Source organism: Notechis scutatus, chromosome 12 (genome assembly GCF_049901735.1).
Source record: "Notechis scutatus isolate UNSWTSFEM ecotype Mainland chromosome 12, rNotScu1.2, whole genome shotgun sequence".
Taxonomy (NCBI): Eukaryota; Metazoa; Chordata; class Lepidosauria; order Squamata; family Elapidae; genus Notechis; species Notechis scutatus.
Window position 1 is genome coordinate 7,312,624 of NC_142020.1, and position 23,482 is coordinate 7,336,105.

The window sequence follows — 23,482 nt, forward strand, 5'->3', positions numbered from 1 at the left end:
AAACAAATCAGAGCAGTGCCATTTTAGAATATTCTGGTGGGGATAGGAGTCTAGTTGCTCTATAAGTGCTACAAAGCTAGATTCAGATGAAGCAACATCGTCAATACAATAGTTGGATAATGAAACATCTGCAAGAAAACAGCCAAGCTCAGAGAGCATCAAGGATCCCGCAGTTTAACCCTGAGTCATAAATGTCTTCTTCAATTTAAAAATTAGGTGACACTAATCAGAAAAAAAACAGCATCTTGGAGCGACTGTATCTGTGGTCCATTCTAATGTATGAAAGGATGGCATCAAAATATCAGCACTTGAACAGCTCCACCACCGTCCAGAGCAAATACAGAAAGGAAAGCAACTCTAATAATGTTTAAAAGTCCCTACTGGAATCCAGGTTCTGCTTGGGCGGAGATCTCCAGCCACGAGAAACCTAGCATTTTGATCTCTGGGAATAAGTAGATGAGATGAAGAATACATGACCAGGACTCCCTTACCTCCACTCCACAACCAGTTCTGGGCATTTGCCTTGACTTTAGATGAAACCAACTGACAGTTAAATCAATTCACAAGTGAGTTAAATATGAGCAAGTCACGAATCAAATCACCAAAAGCACAAATCAGGAAAAAAAAATCTCAACCGCTTTGGAAGGGAGAGGGAATTTTTTTCGGCCCCCAGCATTGTTTCCCAAGTCCCCAACCACCACAAATCTTGTTTGGGACCAGGGAAAGGCTAGAGATACCTCTGCAGATCCTGGGAGCTACAGGATGTCCCATGGAGACCTCCGAGGTAACGTGATAAAAGAAGCAAGTGACATGAGGAAAACCCTCACTACCTTCATATGTTCTACGAACAAAATGCCAATTTACTCACCGTCTTCCCACGTTTGTCTTTCCCGGTGCCACAAAGGACATTTCCACTGTATGAAAAACTGGGGGAGAAAAAAAATGGCAGGTAGAGCCCAGCATTTCTAGTTAAGTAAAAATAAGCTACTGACGGCTGTTATAGCTTAAGAATTGGAGACGCCACAGCCTGTCAGGACAGATAATGGAGATCTGTCAGAGAATTTGATATATCGGACGTTCCATGAACTATTCCAAGGAAACTCAGTGCAGACCATTAATTGAATTCTTCATCACCAAATATAGAAGTCATTCATTCATTGATTCATTCACTCATTCATTCATTGATTCATTCATTCATGGTTTGTTTTATTGTCTATGTATGCAGCCAGGCCATTGAGATTTCCGTGACTTGCAACAACCTACTAAAACACAATAAAATGTCCTCCAATAAATAAAAACAACAAAATACAACAGAAAAGAAGAACCAGTAACATGATAGCTAATAACAGATGAGAAATCAGAAAGTCCAGTTGCCTTTAAAATAAAAGCACCCTTGGGACAGCCATGATCTGGACGAATAAGAACCTCCGTAGACAACATATCTTTTAAAAAAAAACTTTGTGTAAAAATGGCAAATGTTCATTCTCCAAGAGCCATATTTGGTTTTCAAACGCTTCCAAAGGACGTTCACAAAGAGGCCAAACTAATATCTGTTGGAAGGCTGTTCCATGATAGAAAAGCCACACCTGGTATATCCTCAGCCCCCTCAACACACTGACGTGGGAGACTATGAGGTCTTACAGCTTACATTCTCCCACCCTTTTTCCGAGGTGCCCAGCACTTACCTGAGGCACGAGATGGAATGGATCCCAGTTTTAAACACGCAAAGGCACTTCCCACTTGGGAAGTCCCAGAGACGCACTACGCTCATTTCTCCCATCTGCGCGGATGCCAGCAAAGTGCTTTTGTTGTTGAACGCCAGTGCTGCCACCTACAAAGCAAATTTAGTTTAGTTTAGTTTAGTTTATTTAGTTTACTATCATTGCACATCATACAATGAAATTAAATTCTATCAGTGTACTATATAGTAGAATTCAATAGCGTTATTGCCCTGGGATAGAAGCTGTTTTTTAAGCCTATTTGTCCTTGTTTTTATTATCCTGACCTGTCTGCCAGATGGTAATAATTCAAAAACAGGGTTCCCAGGAGGAGATGGATCTTTGAGGATGTTTTGAACTTTCTTAAGGCAGTGGGAGCTATAAAGCTCTTCCAAAGAGGGGAGAGGGCAACCCATGATCCTCAGGGCAATGACGTTAACCCTCTGGAGTGCTTTCCTATCTGCCACTGTGCAATTGGCAAACCATACAGAGGTGCAGTAAGTCAAGATACTCTCTATAGTGCAGCGGTAGAAGATCATCAGCAGTTTTTCATTCCGTTGTTTTCTGAGAAGTCTCAGGTAGTATAATCTCTGCTGGGCCCTTTCAACCAGTGCTGCAATGTGAGCCCCCCAGGTCAGGTCCTCTTTTATGGTAACACCCAGAAACTTAAAACTGGCCACTTGCTCCACTCGGTCTCCATTGATAAGCAAGGGCTGGATGTCTGATCTGTTCCTTCTATAGTCCACTATAAGCTCGTTAGTCTTATTGGTGTTGAGGACCAAGTTATTATCTCCACACCATGAAAGCATCCGGTCCATCTCATCTCAGTAGGCAGACTCATCCCGCCCCCCCAGAGATGAGTCTCACCACTGTTGTATCATCTGTAAATCAAATCAGGCCACTGTCTGTGCAAAGGGTTTCCAGCAGTATGGGGAAGTTGGGTCACACACTTGGGAGTATTACCCGAACCAAAAGGATGCAAGGATACAGGGCAAGAACAAAAGAAGATCGGCAATGAAAAGACTTATGGAGGCAAATGCTGATCTGACAGCATTCTGAAAATCAAGACACATGTGTGAAAAATTGATAGAAAAATCAGGTGAGTAACTAATATGAATTCCCAGTGCAGGCTGGGGAATTCTGGAAGTTGACATCTACAAATGTTAAAACTTGCCTATTCTAAGAAACACAACTCTAGACATTTCCCATAATACATTCTTCAATGTTAGAGACATGCCTATGTTTGGAATGACTTCTATGTTAAAGCATAGGACAAAAGGAGAAGAAAATACCTTGTCGGTGTGGCCAGCAAAAAACCTCTGTTTGCCAGAATCAATTGTTATGGCTACAATCAGAGCGTGGCAAGGGTAAACAACTACAGAACTGCCGGAAGCCCACAATGCCTGGGTGAAAAAAAAGATGATGTCACAACCTTCATAACAGAGATGCCCCTTCTGAGGCCCTGGGGCTGCTGGGACACCCAAATGGCACACAGGTGCCTCTCAATCTTTAACGTCATTGTGAATAAGATACAAAATGAACAATATTGTATATATTAGCAGAATGAATTCATACAAACTAGGTTTAATTGGAGGTCAAATGTAAGCTTTACCCTGGCTTAATCTATTAGCTTTGCAAACATGGCTTCTTGCATGTCTATTCCAAGATCTAGAGGAATCTTACAACATCCTAGTCCTAGAATAATGTTTCATTTTGCTTGGAAGCCTGCTTGAATCACGATAATGCTGCATGTTTATCTTGCTTTCTCGTCGAAGGCACTCAAACTGGCACATATGGTTTTTCTTCCCTCGCTGGAGAGAAATATGCTGGTTAAATAAGGATATACTGACCCATTTGGTGCTGCAACCCCCAAACCCAATAATCTTCTTTAGCTTCAGAATTGGATCCGGTAGCAGCGTCTGAAAACCAATCCAGAGTTACATTGAATCAGGAAGCATCAAACGTGAAAGGCATCCATCTGCATCAACACGAACAATAACTTTCTAGTGTGGCTCTGCTTTTTTTTCGTTAAAGAAGAGGTGGACAACCCCTGGGCCATATATAATTCAGCCTTCCTGAACTGTGGCCACTTTAAGATGCGTGGACTTCAACTCCCAGAATTCCCTAGCCAGTATGTTTGAAAAAACAGTTGATCGAGATGGGTCAACAGCCTGATCTGGTTCGCCGGCAGCCGGTGAAGAACAGCAGCGGAATCGGACAGTGGGGAAGAATGGGGACCAGCCAGGGTGTCTGGAGAGGTCTCGGACGAGGGTCCTGCGTCCAATGCAGAGATGGGGCCAAGACCATCTGGGAGTGGGGTGCTGCCTCTGGAGCCTTCGGAGTCTGGCAGCAGTGAGGAAGAGGAGCAAAGGGAGCCTATTCCCAGAGCGCATTTGCACAGAGCTGCTAGAAGGCAAGAGCAGCTGAAGCAGGAGCAACTCAGGAGCAAGGCTGGGAGGTGATTGCCCCTCCCATAAGGGATAAAAGTCAGGCCAAGATGATGAAACCTTTGGAGGAAGCAAAGTAGTAGTTCGATCCGTTCCGAGTCATCCTTGAAGCTCTTTTGTACTTCGGTTGTTTTTTCTTGTATCTCATTTGGTTTCTTTTCTAGTTCATTTGATACTTCTGTTTTTGGCAGCACTTCACAGAACTGAAAAGTGTGTGCTATATCTTGAGGGACTGTTTGAGATTAATTCCGGCTGGGAATGAAAACAATTCCCAGCATTGCAATAAAGTAAGTCTTGTTTTTAAAACAAGTTTGTGAATAATTACAGTTTGCAAAGCCTGGGTCAGAACAGGTATTAAGCATCTTCCATCATTTATCATTGGCCCCATTTTCCCACTGCTTATAGCTAGAACTAAACTATCATCAGTCACAGAAAGGAACTGATGGTAGGAAGGGAAAAATGAAAGAGGTGGAGACTTCTGTAACCCTGACACGATTGTATCTCCACAGGTGAGCGAGTCTCCTTCCACAAAAGAAGGGGAGCCTTCAGCGGTCCATCTTGCAAAAGAGTAAAATTGCTTCTTACCGTGCAGGGAACAGAACTCTTGGCAGAGATGGTCTTCGGCCCTGCTGTCGGCATATATTGGTTCTGGAGAAACCCGGGACATGTTAAAGGTTGGGGGCAAAGGGAATGGCAGGGACAAAAAAAGAATGTTGCAAGTTGGTTTGGGTTAAAAAAAAAAAGTTTTTTGTTAAGTCATATTAAACTGAGAAGCTGCACATTCAAAGCCCCTGTCACAGCTGTTTCAGGTATTCAACAATTCTTCAGAGACGTATGTTAACTAGCTGGATACCCTTACTTCACTACAAAACTATGCGATCAGGCTTAGTTTTGGGGGAGGAAAATAAGGGGAGGAAATTCTGCCTCTGCCTATCAGCATCCATCGGTATTCATCTGGCTAGCGTCCTGTCAGTGTGTGAGAGAGTTGAGGGCTGTTTGGAAACTGAAAGAGTATTTGCTGTGTGAGCAAAAAGAACACAGCAAGGAGCCTGGGTGTGGCTTAGCTCAACTGTTCTGTACTAAAGCTGCTTGCTGCTGTGAAACTGAAACGGAACCTCCTCTCCTCTGCTTGTGTTTTGCATTTGGAAGATATTTCTTTTCAGGTGGGGAGGGGGAGTAGAACTCCTTAGCATCAGATAATATACGAAATATTAATGCTCTGATAGTCATTTCGAAAAATCCTTTCTTAGTGAGCCCCTAGAAGCCAAGAGGAACATAACGTGCCAAATTGCAAGTTTGTAGGCCTTACGGTTCTGGAGATTTTGTGATGTTGCGTGAGTGGTATTATGCTTTTATATAGATAGATAAAGACCACAAGCAAAAGTTTAAATAAAGTTTCCTTGTGAATTGTTCCATGATTTTCCATGAAAGTTCTAGCGGAGCTAGTTCGCCCCATGGGTCAGCCTAGATAAGTGCATGAGTGTGAACTAAATAAATTAGCCATCTTCAGCAGCCAAATAACTACTATGTACTAATATTGTAGTCTCCTGATTAACCGTACCATCACCATATGCTTAGTAAAATAATTGTGGCAACTGATATGCTTCTTTTACAATATTACATTATTGCATAATTTACATTATTTACAATAATGTTTTCTTAAAGATAGCAACAATAGAAGGATGGGCAAATTACCTGAGGTTTGTTAATTATGAATATTTATGTTCACATCCTCTGTTATTGATAAACGGCTATCATTTTTTCCTCCTTTTTGAAAGGTCCTCTGGAAATATGAGCGCATCCTTTTGTCCGCAGGAGTTTCTCCCCACTATATTCTGGAGGGAATTCCCCCATTACACACTCTGATAATAAATACTGCAGGGAGCCCTGATTATTTGCTTTGGGTCCTGTGTTTTGATTCCGTCTCTCACCCGTGGTAAGAATTCCTCAAGAGATTTATTTTCTCTCTCCCCCTTTTTCCAAATTGAAACCTATGGTTGCGTTAAAGGGGAACAATTGTCCACAGGAATGCCTAAGGAAGAATGGCTCGGAGTTGCGGCTTACCTCGTCAGAGTCAATGGTAACCGCGCGGACTGCGTCGTCCCCATTGTTGTGGGCGTAAACATGAATGCTGCCATCGTCCATCGAAGAGGGGGGAAAACAGGAATCTCCTCTGGCCCGTGACCCTTCTCTCAGGCTCTGGTCCACAACGCAGGATGTCCACACAGGCTCGGACCTTGATGGGTGAATCTTGGGGATGTGCTTGGTAAGAAGGGGAGACTGTCGAGGCATCTTTCCAAAAAAAAAAAAAAAGTTTTGGAAAGTGGAGGCCAAACCCAAAAGATGACCCTTTCTTCAGCAAGAAGCAACGGAGCTGCGGGTTATCGGGTTATCAGGGGACATTAGCAAGCTAAGCTTTGAGCCACGGTGGCACAGTGGTTAGAATGCAGCACTGCAGAGGCTACTTCTGCTGACGGCCGGCTGCCTGCAATTTGGCAGTTCGAATCTCACCAGGCTCCAGGTTGACTCAGTCTTCCAACCCAACCATAATTGACTGAGCTAATGATATGTTATGATGTATGTTATGAGGAGCAGTGGTTAGAGTGCAGAACTGCAGGCTACTTCTGCTGACTGACTGCAATTTGGCAGTTTGAATCCCATCAGGCTCCAGTTTGACTCAGCCTTCCATCCTTCCGCAGTGGGTAAAATGAGGACCCAGATTGTTGGGGGCAAGAGGCTGACTCCGTAAACCGCTTAGAGAGGGCTGTAAAAGCACTGTGAAGCAGTATATAAGTCTAAGGGCTATTGTCCGACCTCCCTCCCTCCCTCCCTCCCTCCCTCCCTCCCTTCCATCCATCCATCCATCCATCCATCCATCCATCCATCCATGGTACACAGCGGCTAGAACGCAGTATTGCAGGCAAACTCTGCCAATTGCCAGCAGTTCGATCCTGACTAGTTCCAAGTGGACTCAGCCTTCCCTCCTTCCGAGGTGGGTAAAATGATGACCCAGTTTGTTGGGGGCAAGAGGCTGACTCCGTAAACCGTTTAGAGAGGGCTGTAAAAGCACTGTGAAGTGGTATATAAGTCTAAGGGCTATTGCTATTTGAAGCAGATGAGTGAATTCTGTGCAGGGAGTCCTTGACGTACAACCACAATTAAGCCCAAAATTTATGTTGCTACGGTGAGACAGTTGCAAATTTTGCCCCGTTTTACAAATCTTGCCACAGCCGCTAAGTGAATCACTGCAGTTAAGTTAGTAACATGGTTGTTAAGTGAATCTGGCTTCCCCATTGACTTTGCTTGTCGGAAGGTCACAAAAGGGGATCATGTGACCCTGGAATACACACTAGTTGCCAAGCATCCAAATTTTGACCATGTGTCCAATGGTCATAAGCCTGAAAAAACAGCCATAACTCCCTTTTTTCAGTGCCGTCGGTCACTAAAGGAATGGTTGGAAGGACTTCCTGTACAGCTCTGGGTGTTAAGAAAGAGCAAAGCTTACCTACCTCTTTGGGACTGGTGATTTGCTGGATGAGAGACACCCGGTCCCGCACTGGCTTGCTCAGAGACACGTCCTTGGGAATCTGGGTCACTGGCTCGTCTTTGGGACAGCCGGTTGAAAAGAGGGAAGGAAAGCAAAGAAGAAAGACCTCAGGACATGGAGCTTGCAGTGCCTGCTGGTGTGTGAGTTGCTCGGAGGTGCCTCAGTTATCCTGTCAACTCATTGAAACATTTCTATGGTCTTTTTAAAGTAGCCAACAGAAAGGGAGGAGGGAGCAGTGTGGCAACTTGCAAACCGAAACTACATTCCATAAATGTTTTCAAAGATAGCAACTAGGTGACTGAAGTTTCTGCCTCACAAAATTCTAACTGGAGAGACTGATTGATGGCTCTTGGCTATGGAGGTGTCCCATTGGAGAATATGAATTATGATACACCCAGGGGCGGGGGAAAACCAGGGTCAAGGGTGACAATGAATGACGTGTCTCAGAGTCGGCTACACCCAGGCAGTGCTGGACATATTAACTACCAATAAATCTTGTTTTAAGTTTTGGAAGTTTAGCTCGAGACTCATGATTTAATGGGGGTAACGGCCGGAATCCTGACATATCTTTGGATGGTCCTTCTCAACTCTGTTTTGCCCTATTTTTGTATTGGCTTTTGATTTTGGTTTTTCTATAGGACTTGTTAAAAAGGTAAAGGTTCCCCTCGCTAGTCGTGCTAGTCGTTCCCGACTCTAGAGGGCGGTGCTCATCTCCATTACAAAACTGAAGAGCCAGCACTGTCCGAAGACGTCTCAGTGGTCATGTGTCCGCCATGAGTAAATGCCAAAGTCGCATGGAACGTTGTTACCTTCCCACCAAAGGGGCCCCTATTTTTCTACTTGCATTTTTTACATGCTTTTGAACTGCTAGGTTGGCAGAAGCTGGGACAAGTGATGGGAGCTCACTCCGTTACGCGGCGCTAGGGATTCGAACCGCCGACCTTTCTGATCGACAAGCTCAGCGTCTTACTTCTGGTACCTTACATTTTTTGTGCCCAACCCAGAATTACTTGGATAAGATGGGGAGTCATATATATGTTTCGAATAAGTAAAGGTATAATTAGCATCATGGCTCATTATCAATTTCCTTCTTCTAGAACTGCTTTCAGTCTGTGATCTAGGACAGTGGTCAGCAACCAGTGGGCTGGGAACCACTGGTATTCTGCAAGAAAATTTTGGTGGTCCACAGAGAAATGTTCCCCCCAAAGCAATTAATCCAAGCTTCACAGGAACACAAGGCTGCACTGCCCATATGGCCTGCCAACCAGCTAGCCCCACCCTTCAGCTGAGCACAAACCTTACCTTGAGTAGAGCCACACAAACTGGAACTGGAAGGTAAGACCAACGGCGGGGGGAGGGGGAAATCCACCCCAGGGTAGCTTGCTGACGTTGGTGGGAAAGTCAGTCCCATATTCGAGAGCTGCAGTAGTCACAGGACTGGTCCTTTGGTCATCCCGGAGCAGCTCCTCCAGTCCATGGCAGACTGGTACACCCAGGTGGAGGAGCAGCTGCTCTGGAATATGGGACCGACTTTCCCACCAACATCAGCAAGCCATCGTCATATTAGTGGTCCGCAGGATTTAAAATTGAGTTTGGTGGTCCCTGAGGTCCATAAGGTTGGTGACCCCTGATCAGTGTTTCTCAACCTTGGCAGCTATGAGATGGGTGGATTTTGACTTTCAGAATTCCCCAGCCAGCTGGCTGGAGAATTCTGGGAGTTGAAGTCCACCATCTTAAAGTTGGGAAAGTTGAGAATGACTACACTAGGATTTCAGAGAGATTTGTTGAGGATTTTATCAGTGAGATGATAAGCACAGGTAGAAATGATACGATTCCTCAGCCTAATCAATCAATCCATGCATAAATTGAGTTATATCTAGATATATTCTTGGTTTATTCTGTAAGAAGGATGGAAAGTTCAGAAAGCTGTCTATGCGTTATTTCTGATTTCCACAATCTCTTGAATTCACTCACTTACCAGCATAGGAATTCAAAGTGCTTTTCTGAATAGAGTCATATGGCATTTTGGATCCATCAGAAGGGAACCTGACGAAAAAGATCAGAGAAAAGCTAATGCACAACAGATTGAATTTTTGCCCGGAGTTTTGGCCTCTATCAGCCAACAAGTCAAAGACAACTGAATCTGACCAGGCAAACTTGTTTCTGCAATCTGCAATAAACATTTTGGCTCAGAAAATGATCCAGTATGCAGGTTTTGGAGGCTCAAAACAGGAGTTTTCATTAGAAACCACCCCCAGTTGTGGGATTTCTACTCGGACACTGCTACTCGGACCCTCCCCTTCCAAATTACAAGCATATCCCTCATGCATTTCTCTTTTAGGCTGAGCAATATTATGCAGAGCCCCAAGCATGTCAAGGCAAAGAAATTAGACGCCCAAGAAAAAGTAATATAGCCGAACCTACCGAATGTAATCATAGAGATCGTGCCATAGTTCTCCTTTGGGCACAGGAAATGCCATTTCCCGAGGCATGGGAGAGAAACCATGCAATGCCATCTTGGAATGGTGAGGCTCAGAAGAAGTCAACGCTAAAAGAAAAAGAAAGAAAGAAGGATGAGACAGATATGGTTGTTCTTCTTGATTGAAACGATACCCAGATGTTGAAAAGCCTATCTTGATATCACGATGCAAACCCTCCCCTTTCATATAAGTATTGTAATATGAATACAAGCATGCGAGGGGCAGAGTTTAAATTTTTCAGTGCCATTGTAACTTTGAATGGTCACGAAATGAATGGCTGTAAGTCAAGGACTACCTGCATCGAGGACTATCATGAAGACAGCAATCCCCGCATCCTCTCTTTCAAGACTCTCACCTGGGTCAAAGAGCAAATCGCTGGTGAAGAGGTTTTTCACCGACAGGTTGGAGCACAGCTTGACGCTTTTGAGGTGACTGTAGGTTCTGTTCAGGTAGAGGCCGAGAACGTGGCGGAGATCCAGGATTAAGCACGTCCATCGCACGTTGCTGGGGGCGAGGCCCACCAGATCTGAAGGCCCAAACGTGCCAGTTCTGAATGTCTACATTTGACACACTCACAAAAATCTCAAACCTTGTGTGCAAATGGCCAGATCTCTGATATCCAAACATTATTTTTTTTAGACAAGGAAGTAGAAGTATGGACATTCAGACAGGAAATTCCTAATTTAACGCTCACCTCAAATACAAACCACCAGGTAGCCTGAGAAAAGGCATCCATTTTTAGTTTTTGAAGACGTTTTGCTTCTCATCCAAGAAGCTTCTTCAGCTCTGAAAGGAGAGTGAGGAATTCCTTGCAGACAGCTGGTCATTTGCATCCTTTTAGAGGGTCGTTGAGAGCACTTGGAGGTGGGGTTTTTTGTTTTTTTTGTAAATTTTATTTGAGTTTTCACAAAGAGAAAAAAATACAAATAAAACATCTTTTTTGAAAGTAGCGTAATCCCGGGTTACATTTCTTCGTACAGACACAAATTCAGGTTCATGCTCATTTTTATATTCTATTCCATATCTTATTACTATTTTACATTTTCTGCATAGCTTCTCCCCGCTTTTAATTTTCTCAATTTTATTTTAATTATCTCATCTCAATTCAAATCATTGTATTTATATTTTTTGTCTGTCCTGTTTCAATTATCTATTATCTTTTCTCATTAAACAAAATTTCTCCTGTAGTTACTGATTGGAGTATGACGCCTTTATATCTTTTCCCTAAAGTTGTAACATTCAATATAATACATAACTTCCATTCAGATTCTGCTTGGTACATTCTTAAAATACACACTGTATTCTTAAAAAAAGAAAAAAATATAAATGTATATAATTAAAACAACATTCCATTCCAATTCAATTCTATCATTAATATTAATATTCATTAAAGTCTTAACATCTTTAACATTACTTTTCAATTAAATATCATACTTCTATGGGAACAATTATAAGCTTTCCATAGTTAATTCCCCCCCTCTTCACTTATATTTTATAAAACATTAACTAATTATTCACTTATTTTATTCACAAACATTTCACTAAATTACACTGTTTTATCCCTCATTTTAATCATACGTTGCTTCCAATTTTCTAAAGTTATTTCTATTACTAATATAACAATACAATCTTATGTACCTTTACAGAATCCCTTTTTCAGTTAGATTTTCACCCATTATCTCTAAATAAGTCCTGTTTCTCTATATCTTGCTCCGGTCCTTTGTAACTTCTTTTCTTTTCCTTCTTCCCTCTCTTCTTCTCTGTCCCCTTTTTACCCCCTTGTCTCTCTACCTCTATTTCTCTCTTCTGTATTCCCCTTTTCTGTTGCTTTCCAGTATTATACTTATTTTTCGAATTATTTTCCTTTTCTTTGGTTGTTTTTTTAAGTCTTAAATTCTCCATTCTCTTTCCCCCTTTTCCTTTTTCTTCCCCACATAAAATTGCTTGTTCATTAAAGATGGCTTCTTCTTTGTCCCAGTCTTCTTGTTTTGCAGTCGTTTCTTGTTGTTTCTCATAGTTCCAAATCTCCATTTCTAAGAATTGAAAAACGAAGCCAAAAGAACCTTCCCTTCTTGTGCATCTTCTTTGTACTTTTTAAGTTCCATTTTCAATTCATCCAGAAGTGGTGCCATTGTATAAATTTTTAAACAACCACCCGATTGATTTTAGTCATTCAAATATAATAACCAAGAATCAAAAGATCACCAAATAATCCAAATACACGCAAGCTGTTTCTTTTTTGCTCTTTTTTTCACTTTCTCTTCCTGGGGTTACTATTTAGTTGCAAAGTTTCAGTTAAAATGTATCTTTTAGAAGTCTTGTTAAAGTTTTACTGTAGATTCTTTTTAATTCCAGGCAGTCTCCTCCCTCTTCCAGATCCTGCCCTTATTCTTTTTCTCTCCCTTCCTGCTTATGAAAAAGAAAAATTTAATGTCCAGAAATCTTTATTATCCCTTTGGCATTTTGTTTTATTTTCAGCTTAATTGCCTATTGATGTCAAAGCGGATTTTTCCGATTTCTTATTTAAGTCTCTTAGTTGTCAGTATAGGGAAGGAGAGAGAAGGAAAAAAAAGCCAAACCTTTCCCTTTTCACTTTCCTTCTCTGCTTACGACTCTTCTTTGGGAGCGATGTTGTTTTTTGTAAGTTTAAATTCCAGAGTACCTTAGTTGTTGCTTTTACAATTAAACCCAGTCAGCCAAAACTTTCACTTCTTATCTTCCTCCTGCACATTCTTTTCCGGTCGAGTTCTCCTTTGTGGTGGCCATTTCTGACCACCATTGCAACCGCCTTCAAGAAAGGGAGTAATGGCCAGCTGAGGAGGAGAGATGCGGCTCTCCTCAACCCTGCTGGCGGTCTCCCCCCTCTTCATCACCTCTATGGGGTGGCTTAGCCCCGAAACCAGCTGGCTCGGGGCGCTCCAGCGGCGAGCCCAGACAGAAACCGTGCATGATCGCGGATTTGTCTGTCGCCGAAGCCCTTCAAATCGGAAGTCCAAGGCCACTTGGAGGTTTATCTGTGTCCTCAGGGTCACCTGTGATAGTGCTCCTGGTTCCTGTGGCCTGCAATTTTTCCCCTCTGGAAATCCATTCCTACTCCAATACCATTCAAAGGGTGTTCATCCCTCTATTATTATTCTATTCTATTATTCTATTATTGCTTTATTATTCGATCTAAAAGGATGCAAATAACCAGCTGTCTGCAAGGAATATAAATCCTTCCATTCCCCAATATCCTGTCAGAACTGAGGAAGCTTCTTGGATGAAAAGCAAAACATCTTCAAAAAGAAACACAAGAAAGTCCAGTTGCTTCCTGAAAAAGTACCTCTGGGACAGTCATGACCTGGATGACTGAGAATCTCCACAGACATCCATTTTTAGCTTCTGTTCCTGAAAATATTCTTTCCCAATCTGTTTGCCCTTAAGATAGGCTGCACTGGAATATCCATTCTACCCCTATCCTACAAATTCTACAATAGTAAAATATTCAGAGTACAAGAACGATTGTTAAGTTGATGAACAGGATGACTCAAAAGCATTATTCTAATTGCCAAAATACAGAATTCATTGATCATTTGCTAATCTCTGTTCTATCAGAGTTGAATTGTCTTGTTAGAAAAATTCACAATCCTAAACTATCAACTCACTTCTCAGGAAAGTTAGATCCAGGTTTCTAAAACCCTGGGGATAAAATTAAAGGCAATACAGTTTGTTGGATGCTGGGGGGGTGGGGGAATACCTCATAAATCTTTTTTAAAAAAAATTTATTAGACAAACACAAAAACAAAACAGAAAAGAACATTAAAAACAATGAACATGATACAATCCTCCTGTAGTTGTCTTACATTGCTAAGTCACATATAAAAATAGTGCATATTTACATTCTATACACATAATGTATATTACATTTAATCATTTCTTATTATCTTGATCCTTTCTCTTTTCTAACCAACCATAAAACTTATCCCATACTTTGTAATACTTGGATTCATCCTTATTTTTTAATTCTTTTGTCAATTTATCCATTTCTGAGCACATCCAGATTTTCCTAATTATTTCTATTTCACTTGGAGTTTCTTTACACCCCATAAATCTTGATTAGACTTTCTTTGCATTTTACCTCGCTTAGACGTCTTGGCTGTACTTTCATAGACCGACCCACGGGCTGCCCTGCAAATATATGGGAACTGCAACCATGTGGCTGTGGACTTGAATTCTTTAAAGAGGTTAGAAAATGAAATGCGGACCACTTGGCTGTCCTAGAAATGAAAAGAAACAGAGTTGGTTCATAGAGACAGAATCATCATTCTGGGAGCAACAAATATTTTGGAGCTGATAAACAGCCCACAAACAATAACCAAAGCTGAATATTGTCACTTATATAGACGGTGTGGTTTCAGCCGGGAAATAAATCCTCTCCTATGCTGCTTTTCATTTTGGAGAATTTTCCACTTGCATAACTTATTTTGTTTCTGCCAGACCTATGTACTTTACATGTCTCTGTTATCTAAAGCTAAATGCAATACAGGGTCAGGATGCCAAGGAAAACACTTTGTAGTTTCATGGAGAATGCAGAATAATTTTTCCCTTCCTACTTCAGACCATTTCTTAAGGGCACAAGTGCAGAGATTAAAATATAATCTACAAGCAAGTCAGGAAAAATAACGAATCTGGTAACATCTTCTCAGATTAACAGATGTTACTGAAACAAATAAGATTATTTTAAAACATTTATTACTTTTTACTAAATAAATAAATTTTATTATTCTTTAAAATAAAATAATAAAAAGTTGTTTTAATTTTTGGTTGAGAGCTGCCCAGAGTTTGTTAATAAGTTTAGCAGCTATATAAATGTTTCAAATAAATAAAACCTGTCAATCTGATAAGGTGTTACCAGATTACTCCTGATTTTGGGCTAGCATAGATTAACCCAGCAGTTCTACTATGTCTTAGACAGTAATTCAAAAGTAATACTCAAGAAAAGTAACAGCTGCAGTATTTAGGAAAACAAATCTGCCACCCGGTATCAATCAACAACTTATAAAATACCAAACAAACAGATTGTATCAGAATTCCTAAACGGCAAGAGCTACTCAACAAAAAAATCTTTAAAAAGACAGGTGGGCAAATTTCCAGGTTCCTTAGTCGTGTTCATCCTTCTCTCACTCCAGGTCTATTGGCCTGTGGGAAGGATCCTAAAAAATGTTTTTGTCTTTTTTAAAAAAATTGTATTTTTGTTTGAAGTGATTATATTGGTTCAAGCATTTTTGAAAGGACAGTTTCTCTCTGCACGGTGGGGAAGAAACAATGGTAATAAATAGTGAATAAATGTTGTACTATGCATGTACCACTGTAATGCTTTCAAAAGCATTTTAATTTATGTTATTATTGTACCACGACCATCATAGAGCCAGGAAAAAACTCACACACTCACCTCAGTGGCCACATCCAGATGCACCACAAAATATTTGCCTGGTGCAGGTTTGAAGAGGATGTAGATATAGCGACCAGTGAGACCCAAAGATTGGGTGCCAGTTTTGGGAAGCTGGAGGTAGTTGCTGGCCGGAACAGCACCACTAATGCGATACACTGTCCCTTTCAAAGTCTTGTCCTGAGTGGAAGGAACAAGCAGACTTTCAAATTTGGTGTCGCATTGGAAAGCTGGTTTTGAGTAGGGCTTAAGGAATGGGGCTAGAGACTGGTGAGTTCTAGTGTCACCTTGGGCCCAAAGCCAGCTGGGTGACTTTGAGCCAGTCATTTTGCCTCAGCCCTAAAAACTTCTTTAATCACAACTCTTAGCAAATCTGCAGGATTTTACAGAAGTCTGGGAAAGAGGCATGTTGCCTGTAAGGTCTGAACCAATCCTGAACCTCCAGTCCGTGGACCGGCACCGGTCCGTGGCATGCCAGAAACTGGGCCACACAAACAAACGAAGCCCCATCTGAGGAATGCAGGGAGCACACGAAAACCACGCTCCCTCCGGCCCGTGGAAAAACCTCTCTCCACGGATCTGGTCCCTGGTGCTCAAAAAGTTGGAGGTTTAAGGGATTAAGCCTATGTATATATAACTCTGGTGAAGTTCAGGCACCTGTAAACCATGATCTATGGCAGGGGTCGCCAACTTTTTGGACTTCAGGGACCACCAAACTCATTATTATAAATCCTGCGGACCACTAATGTGAATTTTGACTGACGTGGCTTGCTGACATTGGTGGGAGGAAGTAGGAGAGAGTGAGAGAGAGATTTGATCTAACCTTGGAGGGCTGGTTATGTTCTCTCTCTCTCTCTCTCTCTCCCCCTCCCTCCCTCTCTCACACACACATACACCCCTCCAAGGCAGCCCCATTCCTAGCCTGCTTTAGAGCTCCGTTCTCAGCTTCATGCAAGGAAACCAGCAGAAACAGTCTTTCTTTCTCTCCCCCAAACTTGGCCAGAAATGAGTCTTTGCCGGTGCAGCCTCTTGAAGCAGGAGGCCTTGCAGGGTCCCAAAGACTCATTTCTGGCAGAGTTTGGGGGAAGAAAAAGAAAGACTTTTGCTGCTTTCCTTGTGCGCAGCCAAAAGCAGAAGAAGAAAGAAGCAGAAGAAGCAACCCGGTGGCCAGGAAAGTTCCCCCCTCCGCCCTTTCCGCCCTCCCCTCACTACCTCGTGCTGTTCCTAATGCAAGCAAATGAAAGCCTTGTGTTCCCACCAGCCACGTGGGCAGCGCAGCCTTGTGCTCCCCCGCAGCCTGGATTAATTGCTTTTGGGGGGTGCTTTGGGGTGGCATTTCTCTGCGGACCACCAAAATTTTCTCACGGACCACCAGTGGGCGACCGCTGATCTATGCCATAATCTAAGTTCAGGTGTCAGAGTAAGCAAACTACAGAACACCGTAGGAAACCAAGCAGATGCAATTTATATTGAAGCTACTGAGAGAAATGTCAGAACGTTTGGCCTTACCATAAAGGTTGTCACATCCCCATCCTTGGTAGATCTTTTCCATTCTTCTACTTTAAAATGTTTAAAGATGTTCAGATAAGGATGCTGCCACACTGGGGGTGGTGGTGGTAGGGGAGGAAGGTTGGAATAAAAAGAGCAGTGAGCCCCCAATTAGTATTCCCAAGGCTAAATTTTCCCATTCATACTGAGTAGACTTCCAGTATAGAGATTTTAAAGTTATGAGTGGAAGAAACCGGAAGGTAAATTGCTATAGTTAAACAGAACTCAAAACAGTGGACAAAACACAATGTAAAAAGCATACACACACACACACACACACACATTATCTATATCTATATCTATATCTATATCTATAGAATAGAATAGAATAGAATAGAATAGAATAGAATAGAATAGAATAGAATAGAATAGAACAGAACAGAATAGGAATTCTTTATTGGCCAAATGTGGAATTTGTCTTGGTGCAAATCTATATCTACTATATCTATGCTATCTCTCATCTTTCTATCATCTCTATCATCTATCTGTCTGTCTGTCTGTCTGTCTGTCTGTCTGTCTGTCTATCCATCCATCCATCCATCCATCCATCCATCCATCCATCCACATACAATGTGCATATAACCAGAAATATTTATTCATACAAATACACATACATATACAAGTAATCCTCGACTTATACTTCATTTAGTGACCATTCCAAGTTATAACAGCACTGAAAAAAAATGACTTATGACCGTTTTTTACAGTTATGACCTCTGCAGCATTCCCTTAGTCATGTGATCAAAATTCAGACACTTGGCAACTGGCTCATGTTTATGACCGTTTCTGTGTCCCAGGGTCATGGGATCCCCTTTTGCGATCTTCTCACAAGCAAAGTTAATGGAGAAACCAGATTCATTTAATAACTTAACAACAGCAGTGATTCACTTAACAACTGTGGCAAGAATGGTGGTAAAATGGGGCAAAAGCCACTTAACAAATGTCTCACTTAACAACAGAAATTTGCAGCTCCATTGTGGTCGTATAGTTGAGGACTACCTGTATAAACAGATACATACACAAATGTATATACATATACACACATATATGCACATATACAATACATAGAAGTATATACGTACACACACATAGAGATATACATATATACAAATATATACCTATAAATATATATACACACACACACACACACACACACTGTACATACATAGATTTACTCTTTAGCTACCAATTGCTGTAAACCATTCTCCTTTCTATAGTTCTTCTATATTTTAATAACGTGCAACAGGCACGGCAGATGTCCAACCAGTGTAGCTTACCTTCAGGACTGAAAAGCTGCACCTAGTGAACATCTGCCTCTCACATAGCCTTTCACTGATAGTTTCTTTCTCCCCGCACCCTACCCCACTCCCCATTCAGTTACACTCCAAAGCTGTGCAATTCAACAGTCACCTTCCTAGAGAAATGGAGGACAGCTGCCTCTGTTGGATTTTTAGCTTTTATTCAGTTGATCAAATCTGATCTCTCCAAACAGGTGAAGAAGACTGTATTAATCCATCTAACTATGTACTGTTACATTTGTTATATGTTGTGCATTGTATTGCTTTATATTTTTACACACACACACACACACACACACACACACACAAACATAAACAAACATAGAATCATAGGTTTGGAAGGGACCTCAGAGGTCTTCTAGTCCAACCCCTTGTCCAAGGCAGGAGACCTCGTACCATCCTTGTCAAACGGTTATCTGGTCTTATTTTTTGAAAACCTCCAGGGATGGAGCACTATAACTCTGGGAGGCAAGACATATATGTATATGTACACAATACAATGCACAACAAATAACAAATACATTATATATTGCCCCAGGTTGTTGTGTATTGTATTGTATTATATTGTATTGTGTACATATACATGTATATCTATATATGTACACAATACAATACACAACAAATAACAAATACATTATATATTGCCCCAGGTTATTGTGTATTGTATTGTATTATATTGTATTGTGTATACATATACATGTATATCTATATATGTACACAATACAATACATAACATGTATATCTATATGTACACAATACAATACACAACAAATAACAAATACATTATATATTGCCCCAGGTTATTGTGTATTGTATTGTATTATATTGTATTGTGTATACATATACATGTATATCTATATATGTACACAATACAATACACAACAAATAACAAATACATTATATATTGCCCCAGGTTGTTGTGTATTGTATTGTATTATACTGTATTGTGTACATATACATGTATATCTATATGTACACAATACAATACACAACATATGGAATATGACATACACATAACATATAACACAACAATACAACATAATATAAATATAAATATAATATATATTACCCCACGTGTTTGGATGTTTGCACCCTATCCATCCAAGCAAACAGACACAGCGATCAAGCTGTGAAGCGCTGGGGCAAGGCTGCCCCTAGCGAACTTCTGCCTGTCCCTCCCCTGCCTGGTCCTCCTTCCCCAGACCTGAACCACATTGACCCAACAGGACTTTACGGTCTAAACCCGCAAACACACACCAGGGAAGCCCATGCAGAAGGAGGCAAGAAGGCTCGACCTGATGGACTTCTGCCTGCCCCTGGCCCACCGACTCTGGGGCTTTCTAATCCCCCGCTTTACGACGGGAGAGCATGCCAACCTGTGGATGTTTGACTGAGGTGGGAGAGAGCCGCACCTGACGAACTTCTGCCTGTCGTGTTTATTTAAATGCAAAAAAAAGAAGAAGAAGAAGAAAGAAGAAGAAACCCTTTCTTGAGGAGGGAGGAAACAACTGCAAATATTATACAAGGCGCCCTTCTTGCTCTCAAGGGCCCGGACCCAGGGCTCACCTTTGGCCATGGCTGCCCGGCTCGGCTCGGCTCGGCTTCCCGCCGCTGCCCTCGAACGGCCCGCGTAGCTGCCCACGACCATAGAGTCGCCACAACGAAAGGAGGGAGGGCGTACTCGCCCAGGGCTAGAGAGGCCGCTCCGGACCATAGAGCCTGAGTCTAGAGCGGGATGCGAGAAGCCTCTACTTCCGGTTTCCGGGATTAAATATACAATCGCGCTCTTGGAGAAGAGGGAGCGGCTCTCTAAGGTTCCTATCTCTATGGGAACGTACTTTGTTTGCAGCGGCTCTGCTCGCTTTTTTTTTTCTTTCTTTCTTTTCTTTTCCTGCGTTTTCGCCGCAAAACCAAAAGTCGGTTTATCTAAATCGTGCATTCCTTTTTTTCTTTTAAATGTGACATAAGCATATAAACGGTTTGTAACAGAAGTGGCAAGCCCAACTACATAAATATAGATGTCTGTTTCTATTTAAAACATTCAACCTCAAAGAGGTTTCATAGGATTTTAAAGGTATTTTTGAAGAATAGATACAAATACAGATTAACAGAGTTGGAACTTGGAAGGGACCTTGTAGGTCATCTAGTCCAACCCTCCCACACACACACAAGCAGGAGACCTTACACCATTAAGTTGCTTACTGTACATTTCTATGCCTGTAAAATATTGCCAAACAAGAATGCAAACTGTAAAAATAAGAATGCTTTTAATTTTTCTTCCTTCTTTTTCTTTCTTTTTTCTTTCTTTTCAATCTTTTCTTTCTTTTCTTCCTTTTTTCTCTCTCGTTTATTTGTGTATGTATCATTGGTTGTTTTTAATTGTAAAAACTAATAAACTGTTTGTTTGTTTGTTTTTAAAAAAAAAAAAGAATGCAAACTATCTGTCATTTCAAATCTCACATGTCTTTTTCTCTTAGACCTCCAAACGGGAAGGAAGGAAGGAATCAAGAAATATTACAGATTAACAGAGTTGGAAGGGACTTTGTAGGTCATCTAGTCCAGAGGTCTCCAACCTTGGCAACTTTAAGACTTGTGGACTTCAACTTCCAGAATTCTTCAGCCAGCAAAGCTTAAAATTGCTAAGGTTGGAGATCCCTGATTTTCTAGTCCAATACACCACCACCATCACCCCCCGCCGCCCAAGCAGGTGACCCTACACCATTTCTGACAGAGGGCAGTCCTGTCTCTTCTTGAAAGCCTCCAGTGATGAAGCTCCCACAACGTCCAAAGGCTACTTCTGTTACATTGGTTTATGGTCCTCACTATCAGAAAATTCTTCCTTTATTTCCAGGTTGAATCTCTCCTTGATCAGCTTCCATCCATTATTCCTTGTTTGGCCTTTGGGTGCCTTGGAAAATAGCTTGACCCCTTCCTCCTCTCTGTGGCAGCCCCTAAAATATTGGAAGACTGCTGTACTGTCTCCCCTGGTCCTTCTCTTCACTAGACTAGCCAAGCCCAGTTCCCGCAACCATTCATTGTATGTTTTAGCCTCCAGTCCCCTAATCATCCTGGTTGCTCTTCTCTGCACTCTTTCTAGGGTCTCAACATCTTTTTTATAGTGTTGGGTCACCAAAACTGGATAAATGAGAGTTCGGGCACTTACAGTTTAGGAAGGAGTTTAAAAACTTGCATGTTAATGTTTAATGTCTTAATATAATGCTTTCATAAAGTGGTTCTCAAACTTGGCAACTTTTAATATGCGGGCTGGATTCAGTTCTCAAAATTCCCCAATTCAGCTTGCTGGGGGATTCTGGGAATTGGAATCGATACATCTTGTAAGTTGTCACGGTTGAGAAACATTGCTTTATTAGTTTAACTTTGCTCTTGTTGACTTTTCCTGTTATTTTCATTGCACCCTTATAAGTATCTGTTTAAGGAACTGGAAGGGGAAAGCAGTCTATTTTTTTAAAAAAAATTAAATATAAATATCAAAATATCTAGGCAGTGGCTTTGCAAATCAGGGCTGGGCAACCCAGCTTTTAATGTCAAGCTCTTTTTATACTTATTGTTCATCAAAAGTTTTCATGTGAACTATTTTAAACTAAAGGTGTAGGGTCAGAGATGGTATTCAGCAGGTTCTGACCGGTTCTGGAGAACTGGTAGCGGAAATTTTGAGTAGTTCGGAGAACTGGCAAATCCCATTTCTGACTGGCCCCGCCAACCCCATCTATTCTCTACTTCCCGAGTCCCAGCTGATCGGCTGGGTCTTTTTTGGTTGCCCTGCACAGGAGAACAGAGCTGGAAAGCAGGTTGGGGGAGGGAATGGGGAGTTTGCAGTAACGTTCCCCTGCCACACACACTAAGCCACACCCACAGAACCGGTAGTAAAAAAATTGAATCCCACCACTGGTTGAGTTGTTATAGTGGGGAGGAAATTAAACCCTTCCCTCCCACCATTAAGTCTTCTGATATTAGTCTCTCCCACCTTTCTGCCAATTTCAGGGCAAAAGATTAGAAATTACCCTTAAATGGACTGAACACTTAAGGCTGAAATTAGCAAGATAGCAAAAGGTATCACCAGTCTGGTCAAATGTAGGCAGTCCTCAACTTATGACCACAATGGAGCCCAACATTTCTGGTGTTAGGTGGAGACAGTTGTTAAGTGAGTTTTGCCCCATTTGAAGACCTTTCTTGCCTCCGTTGTTAAGCAAAACACTGCAGATAATAAGTTAGTCACCCGGTTGTTAAGTGAATCTGACTTCCCCATTGACTTTGTCAGAAGGTTGCAAAAGGGACAGAGCAACGGTCATAAGTATGTGTCATTTCCCAAGGATCTGAATTTTAAACACCTGATCATGGGGCTGTTGCAAAGGTCCTAACTGTGAAAAAGTCATGTCACTTTTTTCAAACACACATACACTGAACGCTAAAGAGCGCCGTGTTTTATACTGCAGGAGGAATCACAACATTCCATTTTGCACTGTTGTTCAAGAGCTATTCATCCTGCTTTTTACAGTAAAAGAGCTTTTCCTTAAGGAGTGTGAGCTTTGCACAATGGAAGGAAGGAAGAAAAGAAAAAAGCACAGAGAATTAGAAGTTATTTTATTGACTTTCCAGTTTCTGCTCGAAATTCACCCGCCTCCCTCCTGTTGCCTCGAACAAATAATAATAATAATAATAATAATAAGAGTAACATACTGTGGTCACATTTTTAACACTATCAATAAACCCTCTGCCTACTCCAAGTCCTTGGGAAAGACTCGATAGGTACACAAAAAAATGCCACACTCAGTCTAAATATGGATGACTCTGTGATCAACCATAATAACAATGATAACAATAATAATAATATCAACAGGAACATGTTGTGTGCAATTCTGCACAACCTCCAGTGAAGCAGTCTAGATTTATGTCTGTTTTTCAAGACCAGGTTAGGCAATGAAATTTCTTCTTTGATTCTCTTTCCGGAGGTAACAGCGGCAACGGATAGACAATCCCTAGTTGATTGTATACAGG

At 41.5% G+C, this 23,482-nt stretch overlaps 1 protein-coding gene across 5 annotated transcripts in view; it reads right to left on the bottom strand.

The window, feature by feature from the left end:
• WDR90 (WD repeat domain 90) overlaps nt 1–20,606 on the bottom strand; it is a 62,104-nt gene extending 41,498 nt beyond the window's left edge. For 4 of the 5 annotated variants that reach the window (XR_015750856.1, XM_087973159.1, XM_087973158.1 and 1 more), the window contains exons 1-14: nt 20,033–20,606; nt 17,130–17,221; nt 15,624–15,800; nt 14,310–14,448; nt 10,548–10,718; nt 10,137–10,260; nt 9,691–9,758; nt 7,675–7,769; nt 6,230–6,457; nt 4,751–4,813; nt 3,569–3,637; nt 3,011–3,121; nt 1,686–1,831; nt 869–926 (exon numbers count right to left, since the gene is read on the bottom strand). Coding sequence is in view for 4 of the 5 variants with exons in the window: in XM_087973159.1 (XP_087829285.1) it covers nt 869–926; nt 1,686–1,831; nt 3,011–3,121; nt 3,569–3,637; nt 4,751–4,813; nt 6,230–6,457; nt 7,675–7,769; nt 9,691–9,758; nt 10,137–10,260; nt 10,548–10,718; nt 14,310–14,448; nt 15,624–15,800; nt 17,130–17,221; nt 20,033–20,405 (1,914 nt within the window). In the remaining variant the exon portion in view is untranslated. The remainder of the gene's footprint in view (nt 1–868; nt 927–1,685; nt 1,832–3,010; nt 3,122–3,568; nt 3,638–4,750; nt 4,814–6,229; nt 6,458–7,674; nt 7,770–9,690; nt 9,759–10,136; nt 10,261–10,547; nt 10,719–14,309; nt 14,449–15,623; nt 15,801–17,129; nt 17,222–20,032) is intronic. The other variant, XM_087973161.1, reaches the window with a different exon arrangement.
• Between the last annotated feature and the right edge of the window lie 2,876 nt (nt 20,607–23,482).